Source organism: Salmo trutta, chromosome 1, assembly GCF_901001165.1.
Source record: "Salmo trutta chromosome 1, fSalTru1.1, whole genome shotgun sequence".
NCBI lineage: Eukaryota > Metazoa > Chordata > Actinopteri > Salmoniformes > Salmonidae > Salmo > Salmo trutta.
Window position 1 is genome coordinate 61,751,946 of NC_042957.1, and position 20,814 is coordinate 61,772,759.

General features: G+C 48.4%; 1 protein-coding gene across 3 annotated transcripts in view; it reads right to left on the reverse strand.

Moving 5' to 3' along the window:
• Window positions 1-20,814, reverse strand: part of LOC115204433 (adhesion G protein-coupled receptor L1-like) — a 184,057-nt gene that overhangs the window by 38,576 nt on the left and 124,667 nt on the right. For 2 of the 3 annotated variants that reach the window (XM_029770010.1, XM_029769999.1), the window contains exons 5-7: window positions 16,058-16,072; window positions 5,829-6,036; window positions 5,193-5,457 (exon numbers count right to left, since the gene is read on the reverse strand). In XM_029770010.1, coding sequence (XP_029625870.1) covers window positions 5,193-5,457; window positions 5,829-6,036; window positions 16,058-16,072 — 488 coding nt within the window. The remainder of the gene's footprint in view (window positions 1-5,192; window positions 5,458-5,828; window positions 6,037-16,057; window positions 16,073-20,814) is intronic. The other variant, XM_029770018.1, reaches the window with a different exon arrangement.

The window sequence follows — 20,814 nt, forward strand, 5'->3', positions numbered from 1 at the left end:
TCTTCTATTCCCTCCATCACCCTGTTACACTCCTCCATCTTCTATTCCCTCCATCCCCCTGTTACACTCCTCCCTCTTCTATTCTCTCCATCACCCTGTTACACTCCTCCCTCTTCTATTCCCTCCATCACCCTGTTACACTCCTCCCTCTTCTACTTCCTCCATCCCCCTGTTACACTCCTCCTCTTCTTCCCTCCATCCCCTGTTACACTCCTCCCTCTTATCCCTCCATCCCCTGTTACACTCCTCCTCTTCTATTCCCTCCATCCCCCTGTTACACTCCCTCTTCTATTCCTCCATCACCTGTTAACCTCCCCTCTTCTACTCCTCCATCCCCTGTTACATCCTCCCTCTTATATTCCCTCCATCCCCCTGTTCACTCCTCCTCTTCTATTCCCTCCATCCCCCTGTTACACTCCCTCTTCTATTCCCTCCATCCCCCTGTTACATCCTCCCTCTTCTATTCCTCCATCCCCTGTACACTCCTCCCTCTTCTATTCCCTCCATCACCTTGTTACACTCCTCCCTCTTCTATTCCCTCCATCACGCTGTTACACTCCTCCCTCTTCTATTCCCTCCATCCCCCTGTTACACTCCTCCCTCTTAATTCCCTCCATCCCCCTGTTACACTCCTCTCTTCTATTCCCTCCATCACCCTGTTACACTCCTCCCTCTTCTATTCCCTCCAGTCCCCCTGTTACACTCTTCCATCTTCTATTTCCCTCCATCACCTGTTACACTCCTCCCTCTTCTATTCCCTCCATCACCCCTGTTCACTCCTCCGTCTTCTATTCCCTCCATCACCCTGTTACACTCCTCCCTCTTCTTATTCCCTCATCACCTTGTTACACTCCTCCCTCTTCTATTCCCTCCATCACCCTGTTACACTCCTCCCTCTTCTATTCCCTCCAGCCCCCTGTTACACTCCTCCCTCTTCTATTATCCCTCATTCCCCCTGTTACACTCCTCCCTCTTCTATTCCCTCCATCACCTGTTACACTCCTCCCTCTTCTATTCCCTCCATCCCCCTGTTACACTCACTCCCGTCTTCTATTCCCTCCATCCCCCTGTTACACTCCTCCCTCTTCTATTCCCTTTATCCCCCTGTTACACTCCTCCCTCTTCTATTCCCTCCATCCCCCTGTTACACTCCCTCCCTCTTCTATTCCCCTCCATCACCTTGTTACATCCTCCCTCTTCTATTCCCTCCATCCCCCTGTTACACTCCTCCCTCTTCTATTCCCTCCATCCCCCTGTTACACTCCTCCCTCTTCTATTCCCTCCATCCCCCTGTTACACTCCTACGTCTTCTATTCCCTCCATCACCCTGTTACACTCCTCCATCTTCTATTCCCTCCATCACCCTGTTACACTCCTCCGTCTTCTATTCCCTCCATCACCCTGTTACACTCCTCCCTCTTCTATTCCCTCCATCACCCTGTTACACTCCTCCCTCTTATATTCCCTCCATCCCCATGTTACACTCCTCCCTCTTCTATTCCCTCCATCACCCTGTTACACTCCTCCCTCTTCTATTCCCTCCATCACCCTGTTACACTCCTCCCTCTTCTATTCCCTCCATCACCCTGTTACACTCCTCCCTCTTCTATTCCCTCCATCACCCTGTTACACTCCTCCTCTTCTATTCCCTCCATCCCCTGTTACACTCCTCCATCTTCTATTCCCTCCATCACCTTGTTACACTCCTCCCTCTTCTATTCTCTCCATCACCCTGTTACACTCCTCCCTCTTCTATTCCCACCATCCCCCTGTTACACTCCTCCCTCTTCTATTCCCTCCATCCCCCTGTGACACTCCTCCCTCTTCTATTCCCTCCATCACCTTGTTACACTCCTTCCTCTTCTATTCCCTCCATCACCCTGTTATACTCCTCCCTCTTCTATTCCCCCCATCCCCCTGTTACACTCCTCCCTCTTCTATTCCCTCCATCCCCCTGTTACACTCCTCCCTCTTCGATTCCCTCCACCACCCTGTTACACTCCTCCCTCTTCTATTCCCTCCATCACCCTGTTACACTCCTCCCTCTTCTATTCCCTCCATCCCCTGTTACACTCCTCACTCTTCTATTCCCTCCATCCCCCTGTTACACTCCTCCCTCTTCTATTCCCTCCATCCCCCTGTTACACTCCTCCCTCTTCTATTCCCTCCATCCCCCCTGTTACACTCCTCCCTCTTCTATTCCCTCCATCACCCTGTTACACTCCTCCGTCTTCTATTCCCTCCATCACCCTGTTACACTCCTCCCTCTTCTATTCCCTCCATCACCTTGTTACACTCCTCCCTCTTCTATTCCCTCCATCACCCTGTTACACTCCTCCCTCTTCTATTCCCTCCATCCCCCTGTTACACTCCTCCCTCTTCTATTCCCTCCATCACCCTGTTACACTCCTCCCTCTTCTATTCCCTCCATCACCCTGTTACACTCCTCCCTCTTCTATTCCCTCCATCCCCCTGTTACACTCCTCCCTCTTCTATTCCCTCCATCACCCTGTTACACTCCTCCCTCTTCTATTCCCTCCATCACCCTGTTACACTCCTCCCTCTTCTATTCCCTCCATCACCCTGTTACACTCCTCCCTCTTCTATTCCCTCCATCACCCTGTTACACTCCTCCCTCTTCTATTCCCTCCATCCCCCTGTTACACTCCTCCATCTTCTATTCCCTCCATCACCCTGTTATACTCCTCCCTCTTCTATTCCCTCCATCCCCCTGTTACACTCCTCCCTCTTCTATTCCCTCCATCCCCCTGTTACACTCCTCCCATCTTCTATTCCCTCCATCACCCTGTTACACTCCTCCCTCTTCTATTCCCTCCATCCCCCTGTTACACTCCTCCCTCTTCTATTCCCTCCATCACCTTGTTACACTCCTCCCTCTTCTATTCCCTCCATCCCCCTGTTACACTCCTCCCTCTTCTATTCCCTCCATCACCCTGTTACACTCCTCCGTCTTCTATTCCCTCCATCACCCTGTTACACTCCTCCCTCTTCTATTCCCTCCATCACCTTGTTACACTCCTCCCTCTTCTATTCCCTCCATCACCCTGTTACACTCCTCCCTCTTCTATTCCCCTCCATCCCCCTGTTACACTCCTCCCTCTTCTATTCCCTCCATCCCCCTGTTACACTCCTCCCTCTTCTATTCCCTCCATCACCCTGTTACACTCCTCCCTCTTCTATTCCCTCCATCCCCCTGTTACACTTCTCCCTCTTCTATTCCCTCCATCACCCTGTATCACTCCTCCCCTCTTCTATTCCCTCCAATCACCCTGTTACACTCCTCCCTCTTCTATTCCCTCCATCACCCTGTTACACTCCTCCTCTTCTATTCCCTCCATCACCTTGTTACACTCCTCCCTCTTCTATTCCCTCCATCCCCCTGTTACACTCCTCCCTCTTCTATTCCCTCCATCACCCTGTTACACTCCTCCCTCTTCTATTCCCTCCATCCCCCTGTTACACTACTCCCTCTTCTATTCCCTCCATCACCTTGTTACACTCCTCCCCTCTTCTATTCCCTCCATCCCCCTGTTACACTCCTCCCTCTTCTATTCCCTCCATCCCCCTGTTACACTCCTCCCTCTTCTATTCCCTCCATCCCCCTGTTACACTCCTCCATCTTCTATTCCCTCCATCCCCTGTTACACTCCTCCCTCTTCTATTCCCTCCATCACCCTGTTACACTCCTCCCTCTTCTATTCCCTCCATCACCCTGTTACACTCCTCCCTCTTCTATTCCCTCCATCACCATGTTACACTCCTCCCTCTTCTATTCCCTCCATCCCCCTGTTACACTCCTCCCTCTTCTATTCCCTCCATCACCCTGTTACACTCCAACCTCTTCTATTCCCTCCATCACCTTGTTACACTCCTCCCTCTTCTATTCCCTCCATCACCTTGTTACACTCCTCCCTCTTCTATTACCTCCATCACCCTGTTACACTCCTCCCTATCTTCTATTCCCTCCATCACCCTGTTACACTCCTCCCTCTTCTATTCCCTCCATCCCCCTGTTATACTCCTCCCTCTTCTATTCCCTCCATCCCCCTGTTAAACTCCTCCCTCTTCTATTCCCTCCATCACCTTGTTACACTCCTCCCTCTTCTATTCCCTCCATCCCCCTGTTACACTCCTCCCTCTTCTATTCCCTCCATCCCCCTGTTACACTCCTCCCTCTTCTATTCCCTCCATCCCCCTGTTACACTCCTCCATCTTCTATTCCCTCCATCCCCCTGTTACACTCCTCCCTCTTCTATTCCCTCCATCCCCCTGTTACACTCCTCCCTCTTCTATTCCCTCCATCACCATGTTACACTCCTCCCCTCTTCTATTCCCTCCATCACCCTGTTACACTCCTCCCTCTTCTATTCCCTCCATCCCTTGTTACACTCCTCCCTCTTCTATTCCCTCCATCACCCTGTTACACTCCTCCCTCTTCTATTCCCTCCATCACCTGTTACACTCCTCCCTCTTCTATTCCCTCCATCACTATGTTACACTCCTCCCTCTTCTATTCCCTCCATCACCTTGTTACACTCCTCCCTCTTCTATTCCCTCCATCACCCTGTTACACTCCTCCCTCTTCTATTCCCTCCATCACCCTGTTACACTCCTCCCTCTTCTATTCCCTCCATCACCCTGTTACACTCCTCCCTCTTCTATTCCCTCCATCCCCCTGTTACACTCCTCCCTCTTCTATTCCCTCCATCCCCCTGTTACACTCCTCGCTCTTCTATTCCCTCCATCACCCTGTTACACTCCTCCCTCTTCTATTCCCTCCATCACCCTGTTACACTCCTCCCTCTTCTATTCCCTCCATCACCCTGTTACACTCCTCCCTCTTCTATTCCCTCCATCACCCTGTTACACTCCTCCCTCTTCTATTCCCTCCATCCCCCTGTTACACTCCTCCCTCTTCTATTCCCTCCATCCCCCTGTTACACTCCTCCCTCTTCTATTCCCTCCATCCCCCTGTTACACTCCTCCCTCTTCTATTCCCTCCATCACCTTGTTACACTCCTCCCTCTTCTATTCCCTCCATCATCCTGTTACACTCCTCCCTCTTCTATTCCCTCCATCACCTTGTTACACTCCTTCCTCTTCTATTCCCTCCATCACCCTGTTACACTCCTCCCTCTTCTATTCCCTCAATCCTCCTCTCCTCCACCCACCTGGCTGACCACCAGTCGTCCGTTGTTGGACTCTGTGGCGTAGATGACCCACAGCCCGTTCTCGTCCACCGCCAGGTCGATGTCGCTCTTCCCACCCCAGCGGTAGGGCGATGTGTCGTGGTAGTTGGCGTTGGCGATAATGGCCTCGCCGCTCTTGATGCGTGTGCGCAGGTCATACTTGACCATGTTGCGTGTGCGCTCCTTATTGTAGAACACGGCGCCGTCGTATACCACGAAGCCTGTGCCATCAACACGGTTCGGCAACCTATAGGAGGGGAAGAAGTGGGTGGTCAGAATATGACAGGAGAATCAATAACCTATGAGTTTTTGGGCTATGACCGGCTCAACCCATAAGCACATGTCCAAAGATACCAACAGTATGATCACATACATTAGAACAGTGGTTCTCATACTTCTCCATCCCATGGAGCACAAGAAAAAACATGTATTTTACTAAATTAATTGGACTTCACACCGACCCCTGAGGTGCCCCACCACTGGTCCACAGATCACCACAGGACCCCATGGAACCCACACTGCCATTCACCATCCATCTACAGCAGTATTCAAATAAATCAATGTAGAGGCAGAGGGATTATTTGATGTGAACTGGCGGGGGGCAGAGGCGGTGCTCACTTGTAGGTGGTGGTGGCGCGGTTCTGTCTGAAGTCGTCCCAGGAGGCGTACTCATACAGCATGTCGGTGCGGTAGGGAGTCCAAGGCATGACATAGAGCCGGTCACCTGACTGCAGGGGGTCCTTACACCACGCCCCCGACTGATGCTCCGCCTCCTGCAGCGAGCTGGCCGCCTGTACCCGCAGCAGTGTGCCCGGACACACAAAGACTGGAGGAGAGTGGAAAGAAAGAGAGAGGGAGAAATCGAGAGAGATAGGGAGAGAGAGGGTGAGAGAGTGAGAGAGAGAAAGGAAGAGAGGGAAAAAGAAAGAGAGAGAGCGAGCGAGCGAGCGATAGAGAGAGTGCGCAAGAGAGAAAGGGAGGGAGAAAGAGAGAGAGATGGAGAGTGTGAGAGATGGAGTGAAGGGATATAAAAGGAGCAATGTAAGATAAAGGAGTATATCAAGGGGATGATGAGGGGGAAACGGAAAGAGAGAGGAGATGAGGAAGAGGAGTGGGGACAAAGAAAGGGGTAGAAGATGGGATGAGAGTATTGTGGGGAAAGAGACGGGGAGAGATGTTCAAGATAACAAGTTTGAGATTTGAGAAAAGGGAGACAAAGAAAACAAAAGAAGAATGGAGGAGAGAGAGAGAGAGAGAAAGACAGAGAGCAAGAGAGAGAGCGAGGGAATGAGGTGAGATACATTATCAGATCAAAAATGAAGGAATACAAAAAGCTCATTTGTTAAATATCAGCAATGAGGCCTAAGAGCTGCTGGTATTGTTCTGATAAATGGTAGATTCCTAGCTGCTGTTGCCCAGATAGGGTATTTTATCTGATTCTTGGCCTACTTAAGGTTTTACTGTGCATGTATATTGTAAGAAGCTCACTATTCCTGCTCTATGGTAGGAAATAACAGTATGAGTTTTAGAGTGTTGTATCAGTACAGGTGGTTGGATCTCAGTCAAGAGTAATGCCATGAAGTCTGGGGTAGAAAATAAGAGCCTGGCCAGGGTCCCCTTCTTCTGTTGTTGCAATCCATACTTCACACACACACGCATACACACACACGCACACATAAACACACGCACGCACGCACACACACACACACACACACACACACACACACACACACACACACACCACACACACACACACACACACACACACACACACACACTCCCCCCTCCCCCGACACACATGCACACACACACACACACACACACACACACATTCTGCCTCCTACCCTCCTTCCTGTGTGTCATAGCTCTCTCCTGGAGGTCACCCACTGGGGACTGCTGTAAATTGGCTGGCTGACGTACTTTCTCTCTCAGCCAGATAGTGTCTGACCTGGGACCAGAGGACTGTTAGGTGGGGCGGGAGGGGAACTGGGCGGAGGAGGGTGGGGAGGAGAGGTATCTATGGAAAAAAGCTGCTGGCATCAACAGCACGGTCACACGGTGACATCACAGGAGACTGTGAGGACATGAGAGCGACGGAGACACTACAGGGACACTACAGATATACCACAGGGACACTACAGGGACAGTACAGGGACACTACAGAGATACTACAGGGACAGTACAGGGACAGTACAGGGACACTGCAGGGACAGTACAGGGACAGTACAGAGATACTACAGGGACAGTACAGGGACACTACAGGGACAGTATAGGGACAGTATAGGGACAGTACAGGGACAGTACAGGGACACTACAGGGACAGTACAGGGACAGTACAGGGACAGTACAGGGACACTACAGGGACAGTACAGGGACAGTACAGGGACAGTATAGGGACAGTACAGGGACAGTACAGGGACAGTATAGGGACAGTACAGGGACACTACAGGGACAGTACAGGGACAGTACAGGGACACTACAGGGACAGTATAGGGACAGTACAGGGACAGTATAGGGACAGTACAGGGACAGTACAGGGACACTACAGGGACAGTATAGGGACAGTACAGGGACAGTACAGGGACAGTATAGGGACAGTACAGGGACACTACAGGTACAGTATAGGGACAGTACAGGGACAGTACAGGGACAGTATAGGGACAGTACAGGGACACTACAGGGACAGTACAGGGACAGTACAGGGACACTACAGGGACAGTATAGGGACAGTACAGGGACAGTATAGGGACAGTATAGGGACAGTATAGGGACAGTACAGGGACACTACAGGTACAGTATAGGGACAGTATAGGGACAGTACAGGGACACTACAGGTACAGTATAGGGAGAGTACAGGTACACAACAGGGACAGTATAGGGACAGTACAGGTACAGAATGAAAGAGCTGAACAGAGGACTCCCCATCTTCTCTGGATACTCAGTTATGTATGTGTCCTGGCCCCAGCAGCCCAGCCAGTCAGTGTGTTGAGAACAGAGGACAGGAAACTCACACTGGTCCTGTTATGACTGAACGGATCCGTGGTCTAACTGGTCCCTGCAGGGGCGTTTAGACACAGTCAACACACACACACATGCACATACACAAACATTGTTGCCAGATTTACTAGGATGGAACTAAGCCTAGGATGCTACATCCTTTGAAATGCTGCATACCGTAGGAGATGGCAGCATTTCTGAGAAAAGAACGTTTAGGGAAAATGTATTTTATTCCTTTATGTGCCTCTCTTTTTATGGTTTGAGGAAATGTTTGCTGGTCACAATAGTAGTATCAGTATGTTATGCCTCTCTCTCTCCCCACTGGGCACACACTGGTTGAATCAACGTTGTTTCCAGGTCATATCAATGAAATTACGTTGAACCAACGTAGAATAGATGCTGAATTGGCGTCTGTGCCCAGTGGGAAGTTTTAGTCTCTCAGAAGTGTGTGGCTGTGTGCTGTGCCTCAGTGATGATACTGTTGTTGTGTCTGAGGGGACTCAGCAGGGATGAATATCTTACGTCAAAACATGACTCAAATCAAGCCTGGGCGTAAACAAGCACACGTTGAATAGAGAGGCTTCACAAAGGGACTGTCATGCTCCATTGTTAAAACAAGCAGCCGAGGAGATGCAGTGGTTGATCTAAGAATGGTTTCCAGCAGCAGGGGTGTTCTAGCGTGCTGGGGAGCCTCATAGCTATTAGAGTTATTAACGTAGGCAGTGGCACCCCCGTAGAGTTGAAAATATTTACATTGGTACAGCCCACTGGTTTTGGGGAACCCTCAAGGGTCAATGTGTAATTTGAATGTAGTTCTCATGTACTGTGACTTTGTCAGGTATTCTTCCTTCATCTCTATTTTACACTTCCAGCAATCCTATAAAATATCCAAGAAAACTAGCTCAGGGAGAAATGAACAAAGCTGTGATGAGGATGAAAAAAACAAACAACAGCATCAAAGTAAAGAGGAGTAGAGAAATAAAGAGCATGCAGAACAAGCTGCTGCATGTAGCTGACCCATAAACAAAGACAGAACATCCTCCTGCCTCAAGGTAGGATAAAGGACAGACCAACACAGGCGTGCTACTGGCCTGTCTCTAGTCACGCACACAACAACACAGGACACACAGACGGACAAGCAGACAAATGGCCGACCTGCATTTACAACCAAAACAAACAAAAAGTGTATGGTGGGTGTCTATATCTGAAAAGAGTCCATGACTACTGTACAGACCAGCCTTGGATTACAGAGTCCTAGGTAATAAAAAACAAATGGCTGGTGCAGTGCAATGTCAAGGGCTCCCTTTAATCCACAATGCTGACTTGTATTCATATTGGGAAAGGAAAGGGGGATACCTAGTCAGCTGTACAACTGAATGCCTTCAACTGAATTGTGTCTTGCACATTTAACCCAACCCCTCTGAATCAGAGAGGTGCGGGGGGGGGGGGGGGGGGGCTTAATCGACATCCACATCTTCAGCGCCCGGGGAACAGTGGGGTAACTGCCTTGCTCAGGGGCAGAACAATAGAGTTTACCTTGTCAGCTCGGGGATTCGATCCAGCAACCTTTCGGTTCCTGGCCCAATTGGGTTCTCTATGTACGGTCAATCACAAGAGGTTTAACAGGTATTTATGGGACAAATCATTGATCCCAGTAATATATTAACAGCACCACTACCCTGAATCGGCTTTACACTATTCAGTAGCATAGTCAGCATTACTGTATAACAGGGTATTGCAGTAAAGAGTAAGGGCTAATCATCCTATGTGTTTTGTCCTGTTATTCTCTCTGTCCCTTTACAGTCTGCAGATAGTAACTCTAACATGGCTCTCTGGCTCTGCTTATTCTAATTAGCTGGGTGTTGGGTGGGCTGGCAGGGCTGGGTGTCAGTGGGGCTCATCACTGGACTGGCCTCCCAGGCGGTCGCACTGAGCTGGCACTGACACACACAGACCAGAGAAAAGAAAGAGAGAGGTTCACTCGCACGCACGCACGCACACACGCACGCACACACACACACACAAAGACAAACAGAGGGAGCCGCTCCACTACACACCCTGCCTGGGAGGCTTCATTAACTCTGACCTGTTCTTTCAGCCAGCATGCCCTCTTCCTGTTTATTCTCTCTCTGTATGGACAGCCTGACCTCCCAGGCAGCCACACCCTGCTAACACACACTACCACACAGCCTAGTATTATTAAGAACAGCACTATATGAATTAGGTATTAGGTATTAGAGATGGATATGAGGTATTAGGGATGGGATATTAAAGAACGGACTAGGTATTATCCTAGTCTGGCCTAGAACAGGTTAGCCTGAGTCATATTGAGCTTCTGGGATTAGTTGAGATTGTTAGATGAGATGAAATACATTTTTAGGAGCCGTGGAAATCTGGTCTGGCACGATCAGAGCAGTCACGGTCCAATGGGGCCACACCACTAGGCAGTATAACCAAACCTACTGTACTGTAATACAACTTACCTTATCAAGGATTAACAACCAACCTTCATGCTTTTATCTGCTGTGTACAGGTGTGCGTCCCAAATGGCACACTATTCCCTATAATGTGCACTAAAGTAGTGCACTATATAGGGAATAGGGTGTAAGTTGGAACGGGCACTATATCTTCTATTATATACACTTTACAGCAAAATACTGCCATGAAAGAATTATAGGAAATTAATTTATCAGCTGTTCCCGGCACAATACAATAGGTCAACAGTGACTGTTTCTCATCAATATGAAGCTGTGGCATGAATATGATGAAAGGAACAGAATCTCCTTTGAAATGACAGATACTGTCCCTTCTACCTTGTTGGGAATAATAATGACCGTTTTGACTGGTGATATATAATTACATCTAAGCAATGACAGCTTGCTGAGATCATACTGTGTGCCGTTGTGGGCAAATCATTTTAATCCAGGGACTGCTGGGGAATATATTTCTAATGGTTATCTTCCTGTAAAATCTGTCATTACATGCTGTATTATAATAAAGCAATCATATCATTCTACTGTGATCATAACGGGGTATAGAGTAATGAGATATAGAGATATCTCAATGGAGACTGTATGTGTTTCTAAAATGGCTGTGGTCTTGTTGTTGATGTAATGTGAGGCCATGGATTGATATGATTGTTATGTAAGACACAGCCTGGCATAGCCCAGACCTGACCACACGTCTCTCCTACAGTAGTTTCTGGAGACATCCTCTAGAGTCTAGACCTTGGGTTATCTATGTACGTTAGAGTGTCTGGAGAAATGCGTCCTAGAGTATCCCACAGACTGGTTATGGGGAGGTGATGTATAGCCTGCCTATCCCAGGGTCATGGTCATTAGGACACACATAGTTTTAAAAAGTGTTGCAACGGAAACCAAAAATGAGTGTTTCTCATTGGACAAGTCCAGGTAGTCCCTCCCTGTTTCAGTCTGTTTTCTTCCGTTTGGTGCCTAATGAACAGGACCCAGTAGCCCCTTGACAGACCTGGCCTGGGCACGGAGAGCCTGCTGTTCTAATTGAATCCCACACCTGTTCCTGGCAGGTAACTGCAGCCAGCAACCAGCAGGGGGCACAATGGAGCGCCATGAAACCCCTCCATCAGCATGGACACTTAATCGTCTGGAAGTAAGAGTACATCTGTGAGTGTGTGTGTGTGTGTGTGTGTGTGTGTGTGTGTGTGTGTGTGTGTGTGTGTGTGTGTGTAGGGTGCAGGTGCGTGTGTGTGTGTCGTTACCCGTGAACATGTTGGTGTGTGTGCGTGCGTGCGTGTAGGTGTGCTTGAGAGATAGCAAGCGACAGAGAGAGAGAGAGAGAAGGAGAAAAAGTAAAGGATAGAGTGAGAGTGTATTTTGTGGGTGTAAAAAAGAAGAGAGAGAGAAACGGAGAAACGGAGAAACGGAGAGAGTCAGAGGAGTCAATAGGTTATTTCCTGTGAAATGAGAATAAGAGAGGGAGTGAGTTAATTCTGTGGAGGAGTGAGAGAAAGAGAGAGAGAGAGCGAGGTGGGAGTCCCAGATTGTATCCTGTTCCTTTTGGACAGCAAGGGGGTCAAGGCAAGGTAGTCAAAACAGAATACTAACTCACACATACACACACACACACACACACACACCTACACCGACACACACAAACCTACACACACAGACACTCATACACATATCCACACACCACACGCACACTGTAGACAGAAGGAAGGGGCTGGCACTTTTATCAACCGTCATGTTCACTTCAAGACAAACCTCTTCACTGAGACCAATAGCAGGGCAGCAGGGCCTGGGTAGAGAGAGAAAGTGTCCATTGAAACGTCTTACGAGAGAGGTGCACTGACACACTGAGTGGCAGCACAGGTGGTCCTACTGACAGAGCTTCACAGACACAGTACACAGGACACCGCCTGAAGGTACGGGTACAGCACTGGAGGGACACTATGACAGGCCACAATTCCATTTAAATTCAGTCAATTTAGGTAGTCAATGGAAAATTCTATGTCCAATTTTCTTAATTGCTTTTCATTGTAAGGAAAAGTGAAATTGGATTTTCAGTTTACTTCCTGAATTGACTAAATTGAAACAGAATTGACCCTGCTGAGCTACTGTAGCAGTAGCCAGCACCCAGCCAGTTTCTTACTCTCTTCATCCCTCTACTCTCTCTTTCTCCATCCCTTCCTTCCCCAGTGAGGGCTGTCCATACATCTACCTCTAGCGGTGTGTCCTATCTGTCCATAAAGGTCCTGACTTATTTCTATTCATGGCCACCTGCCTGTGCCAGAGCTCTTTAGCTTTAACAATGTAATGACTTCTCAATGTACAGTCAGTCAGTTCCCTATCTCTCTCCTCTTCCTCCCCATCTCACCCTCTCGCCTTCACTCTCCTCTCTCCTCGACTGCCTGCTGAATAGACTGTCTGAGTGCAGTGGGTCACGTGACCAGACGTGTGTGTGGTGGGTCATTCCTAATGAGGAGCTACTGCCTGTCTCTATAGCGACAGCTCCTCTCTCCCTCTCTCTCCCTCTCTCTCTGTCTCTCTCTCTGTCTCTCCCTTCCTCCCTCCCTCTATCCTCATTCGCCCACAGAGACACTATTTCAATGGTAAATAAATGTGTCTCTACACTCAGAAATAATTGTTTGGCTGTCCCCATAGGAGAACCCTTTTTGGTTCCAGGTAGAACCCTCTGTGGGAAGGGCTTAAGACGGAACCCAAAATGGATCTACCTGGAACCAAAATAGTTCTACCTGGAACCATAAAGGGTTCTTCAAAGGGTTATCCTATGGGGACAGCCGAACAACCCTTTTAGGTTCTAGATAGAACCTGTTTTTAAGAGTGTAGGTGTGAGGGATACTCCCCCCTCCTTTAGTCCCAATAAAAACCAATATTAAGGCTGTGTACCAGGTCTTACATACTGTAGATTCATTTCCTTGTCTCCTTTCCTTCATGATCACTGATTAAAAAGGACTTGATAGGTGACAGAAAGATGGCTGACACCTATTCAGTCAATTCACGTGTCAATAGTAATAAAGGAACGGTGAATATGTAAGTCTATCAACACACAGACTACAGACAGTCTGTCTATCTGTCTCTCTGGCTAGCTACTGATGACGGACAGACTGTCCATCAGTCCGACTGACATTCACAGACCAGCTCCTGAACACAACAGCAGAGCAGCAATTACCATAATCTGTCAATCAACCAATCAGTGAATCAATCAATTAGGATTCATGAATTAACAAAGGGACAACGGGTAACACAATCTAAGTGTTGTTAATTAATAAAAAATGTGGATATAGAGGTAATCATAATTAGCAGTAGAGTTAAAGCGGGGATAGAGGGAGGAAGAGGAGGGGTCTTTAGGTCACATGGTCACTGGGAGGAACGGTAGTAAATGTGGGTAAAAAAACAACAACAACAAGGTGGATCAAGGGGGGGAGAAGGAGGAGGAAGAGGAAGAGGAGGAGGGTTCGCTATAGCTACCAGGCAGGGAGTAACAAAATGGTGGTCGGTCGGTTGAGGGAAAAACAAGACATACAGGAGCAATGAATGTCAGTGAAAAGCCACATCCAGGCAGATGGATATGGGGCCATAAAGGACTTAATGGCATTGCTACAGACGTTAATCCCTTCAATCTATAATAACCTACTGTACATATCTATCTATCCATGGAAACAGACAGTAAAGGGTACTAGTCAAGACTGATGTGTAACGGTGTTGTGGGCGGGGGCATCTAAAAGGTCAAGGGTAAGATTAGGACAGTCTGAAATTCCCTATATAGTGCACTACTTTTGACCAGAGCCCTGTAGTGCACTACGTGGGGAATAGGGTGCCATTTCAGACACAACCTGGGAGATTAAATGACCCTTTTGAGGCGGCCCTAATGGTGCCTGTTCCCAGTGGCGGCAATACTCTTCCTTCCTCTAACCTTGGATTGAGCCCTGCATCCCCTGCAGCATTCTTTGTAAGCTCTGTGATTGGGAGACCAGTGACTGATTGGCTCTTTAGAGAGTACCATCCCCCTAGTGAACAGAGCAGCCACTACACATAGATGCTAACTGGGACTGTACCACCTACTGTGGCACCCCTCTGAATCCATACAGACATGCTGACTGGCGGCCAAATCAGGACACACAGGGGGGTTGCAGTGCAACGAAAGCAAGAGGATAAAGAGGGGAAGAGAAAAGAAGAGGAGGAGGAGGAGGCGAAGGAGATGAAACCTGAGGAGGCCTCAGAGAACCAGCGGCTACTTGTGATGAACAGATGAAAGATCTGAGAGGTAGAAACGGAGCCAAAAGAAAGAGAGAAGAGAGGAGGAGAGAAGGGCACTGAATTTAAAGCTGTTTGAGTGATAGAGAGAAAGAGAGTGGACACTGAAGCACCTGGAAATGGGAGAAAGTGCTTAACGAGGGACAGACTCATGTCACATGATCAAGGAGAAACTTGGGCCAGTGGGATTCTGAATACCATTGTCTTTTTGAGTTGAAAATGAAAACAAATAAATGTAAGATTCGCCCTGAAGTAAGGAAAAATGAAAGGGGGAAGGAAGAAACAAAGAAAGAGAAAGGGAGGCAGAGAGAAGAATATAAAACAATGTGGAGAAGAGAGAAGAGGAAGACGAGTCACTTGGATCTGGAGAGAACCAATTAGAGATAGGGACAAATTACTAATTGCAAACAATAGAGAAATGGTTAAATCATACTCAATGAGGTCGAGTGAGGACTGCAGGGCCAGATGGAGAACTATGTCAGCATGAGGAGTTGTCAGGTGGCTGTGGCCCAACATGTGGACACGTTGAGGAGAGGAGAGATAGGTTTACAGTGAATGGGAGAAGAGAAGAAAAGGTTTACCGACCATGAAGTGGTAACAATGTACACAATGTTATCTGTCTTTAAGTTTGTGAATGGCCACTGGTATGTAGTTTGTATAGTGGTAAAACCATGACATAAGAATGCTCTCTCTTTTTCTCTCTCAGAAATAGTTCATGGACCTCCAGAGTGGTCAGCTGGTTTGTGTGTGTGTGTGTGTGTGTGTGTGTGTGTGTGTGTGTGTGTGTGTGTGTGTGTGTGTGTGTGTGTGTGTGTGTGTGTGTGTGTGTGTGTGTGTGTGTGGTGCGTGCGTGTAGGTCAGGCTGGTGTCATCAGAGGCAAGGAGGAAATCTGGAAGGATCTTAGAGTCTTGGTTATAATCCAGAAAGAGAGAGAGGGAGAGAAAGAGAGAAAGAAAGGGGAGGGATATCAACATCAAACATGACCACTACACAAGGTGCTGGGTTAGGAAGGTGTATGAGGGGAGGAGAGGAGGGAGGAGGAGGAGGAGGAGGGAGGGGCGAGCTGTGGTTTTTATGTTCATTGTGGTCTTTACCTTTTTGATCCACTTCTATTCAAGCATCGGAAAAAAGAGAAAGAGAGAGGAAGACAGGGAGAGAGAGAGAGACAGAGTAAGAGAGACAGAGAGAAAAAGAGAGAGAGCAAAGAGAATGAAAGAAAAACAGGTGCAGGAAAAAAGACAAAATTGAGATTAAATAAAACGCTATCCTTTCTCTCTTTCTTTAAGCATGTTATTTGTTCTGTGTTACGGTTGGCTACTCAGAGAAAGGATGGTGACTCAAATGAAAAATGAGGAGGGAAAATGGCCTGACCTCGGATTTACTCCATTTCCATTCCATTAACCCAACAATCCCCAACCATCCACACATACATGTACTCAACCCGAACTCCCGTTTTTACGTCTTAGGATCCCACCCCTCCCTCCCCCCTCTTTCTTTCTTTCTTTCTTTCTTTCTTTCTTTCTTTCTTTCTTTCTTTCTTTCTTTCTTTCTCTCCTTCCGAACTCCAGCTCCTGGGTCCTGTCAGGGAGAGAAAAACACATATATGTTCCTGAAGAATCTTCTTTGGAAGCAGCTGTGGGAGAAATAGAGCTAGATAGAGGGATGGAGAGATGAGAGGGTGATGAGGAAAGTGGCCCAGTGTGTGGGGTGTCACTGTGCCTCTCGTCTAGCCCCTCTCCAGGGTTACAGGGTCTACATTGAACCTGTCTCTTAATCCCAGGAAAGTGGTGCTGCATCTGACTGCGCTCTGTACGCCAAATCACGGCGCTCAGCTACAGAACCCCGCCATTCGCTCAATCCATCGACCAGCCAATCAATGGGGAGCAGCTCAGATGCACTCATCAAAAGAGAAGGAAGGATGAAAGAGAGAGAACAAAGAAACAGAGGGATTGAGAGACGGAAGGAGGAGACAGACGAAAGTAAAGTGTACGAGAGAGAGAGAGAGAGAGAGAGAGAGAGAGAGAGAGAGAGAGAGAGAGAGAGCGCACAGAGTCTGAGACACGGCCCTGTCTTTTGGTCTACACCAGGCTCATCAAACACTAATCACTAGTCTGTGTGTTGAGCCTCTATGAGGCTTTGGCTGACATAAGCAGTTATGGCAGTTTGTAAGGCAGCTTTCCATAGACATCACTCTTGTGGCGGACAAATGAGTGGTGTGTGTGTTTGTGTGTGTGTGAGAGAAGTGTGTCTGTGTGTGTGTGTATGTGTGTGTGTGTTTCTTCCCTGCCACGTGGAAGGAGACGTGTCATGGACATGTGTCCGGCATGTTGCTACCGCTGAACGTGTGAATGCTGTGTGAAGCCTTTTGGTCCCTGGAGAGCCATGTCATGTGAAGTCATCACCTCTCTCATCAACAGTACAGCATGAGAGGTGTCTGTACTGGACATATTCCAGGAAAGAGGAGAAGAGGAGGAAGAAGAGGAGGAGGAAGAGAGAGAGGGAGAGAGAGAGAGAGAGAGAGAGAGAGAGAGAGAGAGAGAGAGAGAGAGAGAGAGAGAGAGAGAGAGAGAGAGGGGGCCTTTCTGCATCACGGCATCAGAGCAACAAAGCACCACCATCTCTAAAGCTTTTATCATCAGACAGCTAGATCAGACGCTGGGAGAAACCCTGTGAAGAGAGTAGGAGTGGCAGCCATTTCATTCTTCAGGGGAGCATCTATGGGCTCATGTATGGGTCCCACGTGGCCAGGGCAGGGGGGCACCAGGAGGGCAGGAGGAGGGAGCTAACTCCCACTGCTAGAGCAGCCATTAGAGCATCAGAGCAAGAGGAGAGGGTGGAAGGAGGAGGGGGAGACTGAGGCGGGAGGAGGGGAGAGGGCGGCAGAAGGAAACGAGAGGGTGGAAGGAGGAGGGGGAGAATGAGGCAGGATGAGGCTCACAGTGTCAGAACAGCATGGTGGACGGAGAAAGCGAGAGAGAGAGAGGCAAGAGCAAGATGCTCATGGCTGTAAACAGACACACTGTGGGCTGATGTGTAAAGTGGGGCCCTGCATGGTGCAGTGTGGAGGTTTGATGTGGTGTCTCTTTATGACAGTTATGTGTCAGACAGGGTCCAAGGGGGAGCAGGGGGCCCTTTATATCATGTTTCTGTGTGACCTGTTTTCTAAACACACACTACCTTCAGGGAGATAACAAAATTGTGTGTGTTGGTGTGGAGGGTGATGGAGTGGAGGAGAGGAGCTAGAATAAAGGAGCGGTAGAGAGAACGAGAGAGTGAAGCAGAGAAATGAGAATGAATGAGAGAGGTAGAGAGAACGAGAGAGTGAAGCAGAGAAATGAGAATGAAGGAGAGAGGTAGAGAGAACGAGAGAGTGAAGCAGAGAAATGAGAATGAAGGAGAGAGGTAGAGAGAACGAGAGAGTGAAGCAGAGAAATGAGAATGAATGAGAGCGGTAGAGAGAACGAGAGAGTGAAGCAGAGAAATGAGAATGAAGGAGAGAGGTAGAGAACGAGAGAGTGAAGCAGAGAAATGAGAATGAAGGAAAGAGGTAGAGAGAACGAGAGAGCCCTAATAAAAGAGGGATGAACTGCTTTGGTGAGGAAGAGGAGAGAAGGAGAAGAAAAGAGGAAGATTTGATTTGTTGACGTCCTCTGGTCCTTGTCTGCTGCTCTGTAAAGTAGCGCACACACACACACACACACACACACACACACACACACACACACACACACACACACACACACACACACACACACACACACACACACACACACACACACCCACTGTGCATTGCGGGGTGTTAGTGTACAGTAAAGCCACCTGGGTCTCTGTGTGTTTGATTCATTCAGGCTCCATCGTAGGTCCCCTGGTGAGAATGAAAACCCAGGCACCTCCTCTGCTCAGCACTGCTCTCCAGAACCCTATCAATTACCCCCACTGCTAACGAGGCACAGCACGCTAACACAGAGCTACATATACACGGATACCTGAGGAGCACTGCAGGGCAACCTTTCTTCTCCTCTCTCCTTCACCACACTGCTGAGAAATAGCATGCCCTCTCTCCTCTCCTGCTGTCTCTTCATCCTTCATTCATTTCTTCCAGGCTCAACCCAATCCTCCCATTAGTCGCCCACCAAACATGAGTCCCTAACGGTGTCCCTACACATATTTATAGAATCTACCTTTCTGACATCATTGAATTGCATTTCTCTCTCTTTCTCTCTGAAACGTGTCAAACTACAACACAATTACCCCTTCTCCTGACAAACCCATCCAGACAAGTAAACTATAAGTTACAGAAGCTTTGTGTCCGGAAAGGCACTTATATGAATACACGCCCCAGAATGCATTTCTGTGATTGAAATGTCCCGATCCGCAGTACACAGACCCAGTGGTGACTTCTAGAAACGTATAGAAGGATATTATACAGAAGTTAAAGCTACTAAACAGCATAGAGTAGCACAGTACATGATGGTGATTTAACAATTCACTTATTCAGTTAGCTGCACTGTTATTATTAACAAGATAAGTTGGCCAATTGATGCAATAGCAGAAGGACTGACTCTCCACTGAGTGTAACAGTCCTGGTCGTGTAGCATGGATATCCACACAGGAAAGAGCAGTAGGGATCAATAATGATGTAGTGATACATTTACTGGGAGCAGGGACAGGTAGAGTTCCACTCTCCTCTCTACACTCTGCTCTCTACATTTACTGGGAGCAGGGACAGGTAGAGTTCCACTCTCCTCTCTACACTCTGCTCTCTACATTTACTGGGAGCAGGGACAGGTAGAGTTCCACTCTCCTCTCTACACTCTACTCTCTACATTTACTGGGAGCAGGGACAGGTAGAGTTCCACTCTGCTCTCTACATTTACTGGGAGCAGGGACAGGTAGAGTTCCACTCTGCTCTCTACATTTACTGGGAGCAGGGACAGGTAGAGTTCCACTCTCCTCTCTACACTCTCCTCTCTACATTTACTGGGAGCAGGGACAGGTAGAGTTCCACTCTGCTATCTACATTTACTGGGAGAAGGGACAGGTATAGTTCCACTCTGCTCTCTACACTCTGCTCTCTACATTTACTGGGAGCATGGACAGGTAGAGTTCCACTCTCCTTTCTACACTCTGCTCTCTACATTATCTGGGAGCAGGGACAGGTAGAGTTCCACTCTCCTCTCTACATTTACTGGGAGCAGGGACAGGTAGAGTTCCACTCTCCTGTCTACACTCTGCTCTCTACATTATCTGGGAGCAGGGACAGGTAGAGTTCCACTCTCCTCTCTACATTTACTGGGAGCAGGGACAGGTAGAGTTCCACTCTCCTCTCTACACTCTGCTCTCTACATTTACTGGGAGCAGGGACAGGTAGAGTTCCACTCTACTCTCTACACTCTGCTCTCTACATTTACTGGGAGCAGGGACAGGTTGAGTTCCACTCTGCTCTCTACATTTACTGGAAGCAGGGACAGGTAGAGTTCCACTCTGCTCTCTACACTCCGCTCTCTACATTTACTGGGAGCAGGGACAGGTAGAGTTCCACTCTCCTCTCTACACTCTGCTCTCTACATTTACTGGGAGCAGGGACAGGTTGAGTTCCACTCTGCTCTCTACATTTACTGGGAGCAGGGACAGGTAGAGTTCCACTCTGCTCTCTACACTCTGCTCTCTACATTTACTGTGAGCAGGGACAGGTAGAGTTCCACTCTCCTCTCTACACTCCACTCTCTACATTTACTGGGAGCAGGGACAGGTATAGTTCCACTCTGCTCTCTACACTCTGCTCTATACATTTACTGGGAGCAGGGACAGGTAGAGTTCCACTCTGCTCTCTACACTCTGCTCTTTACAT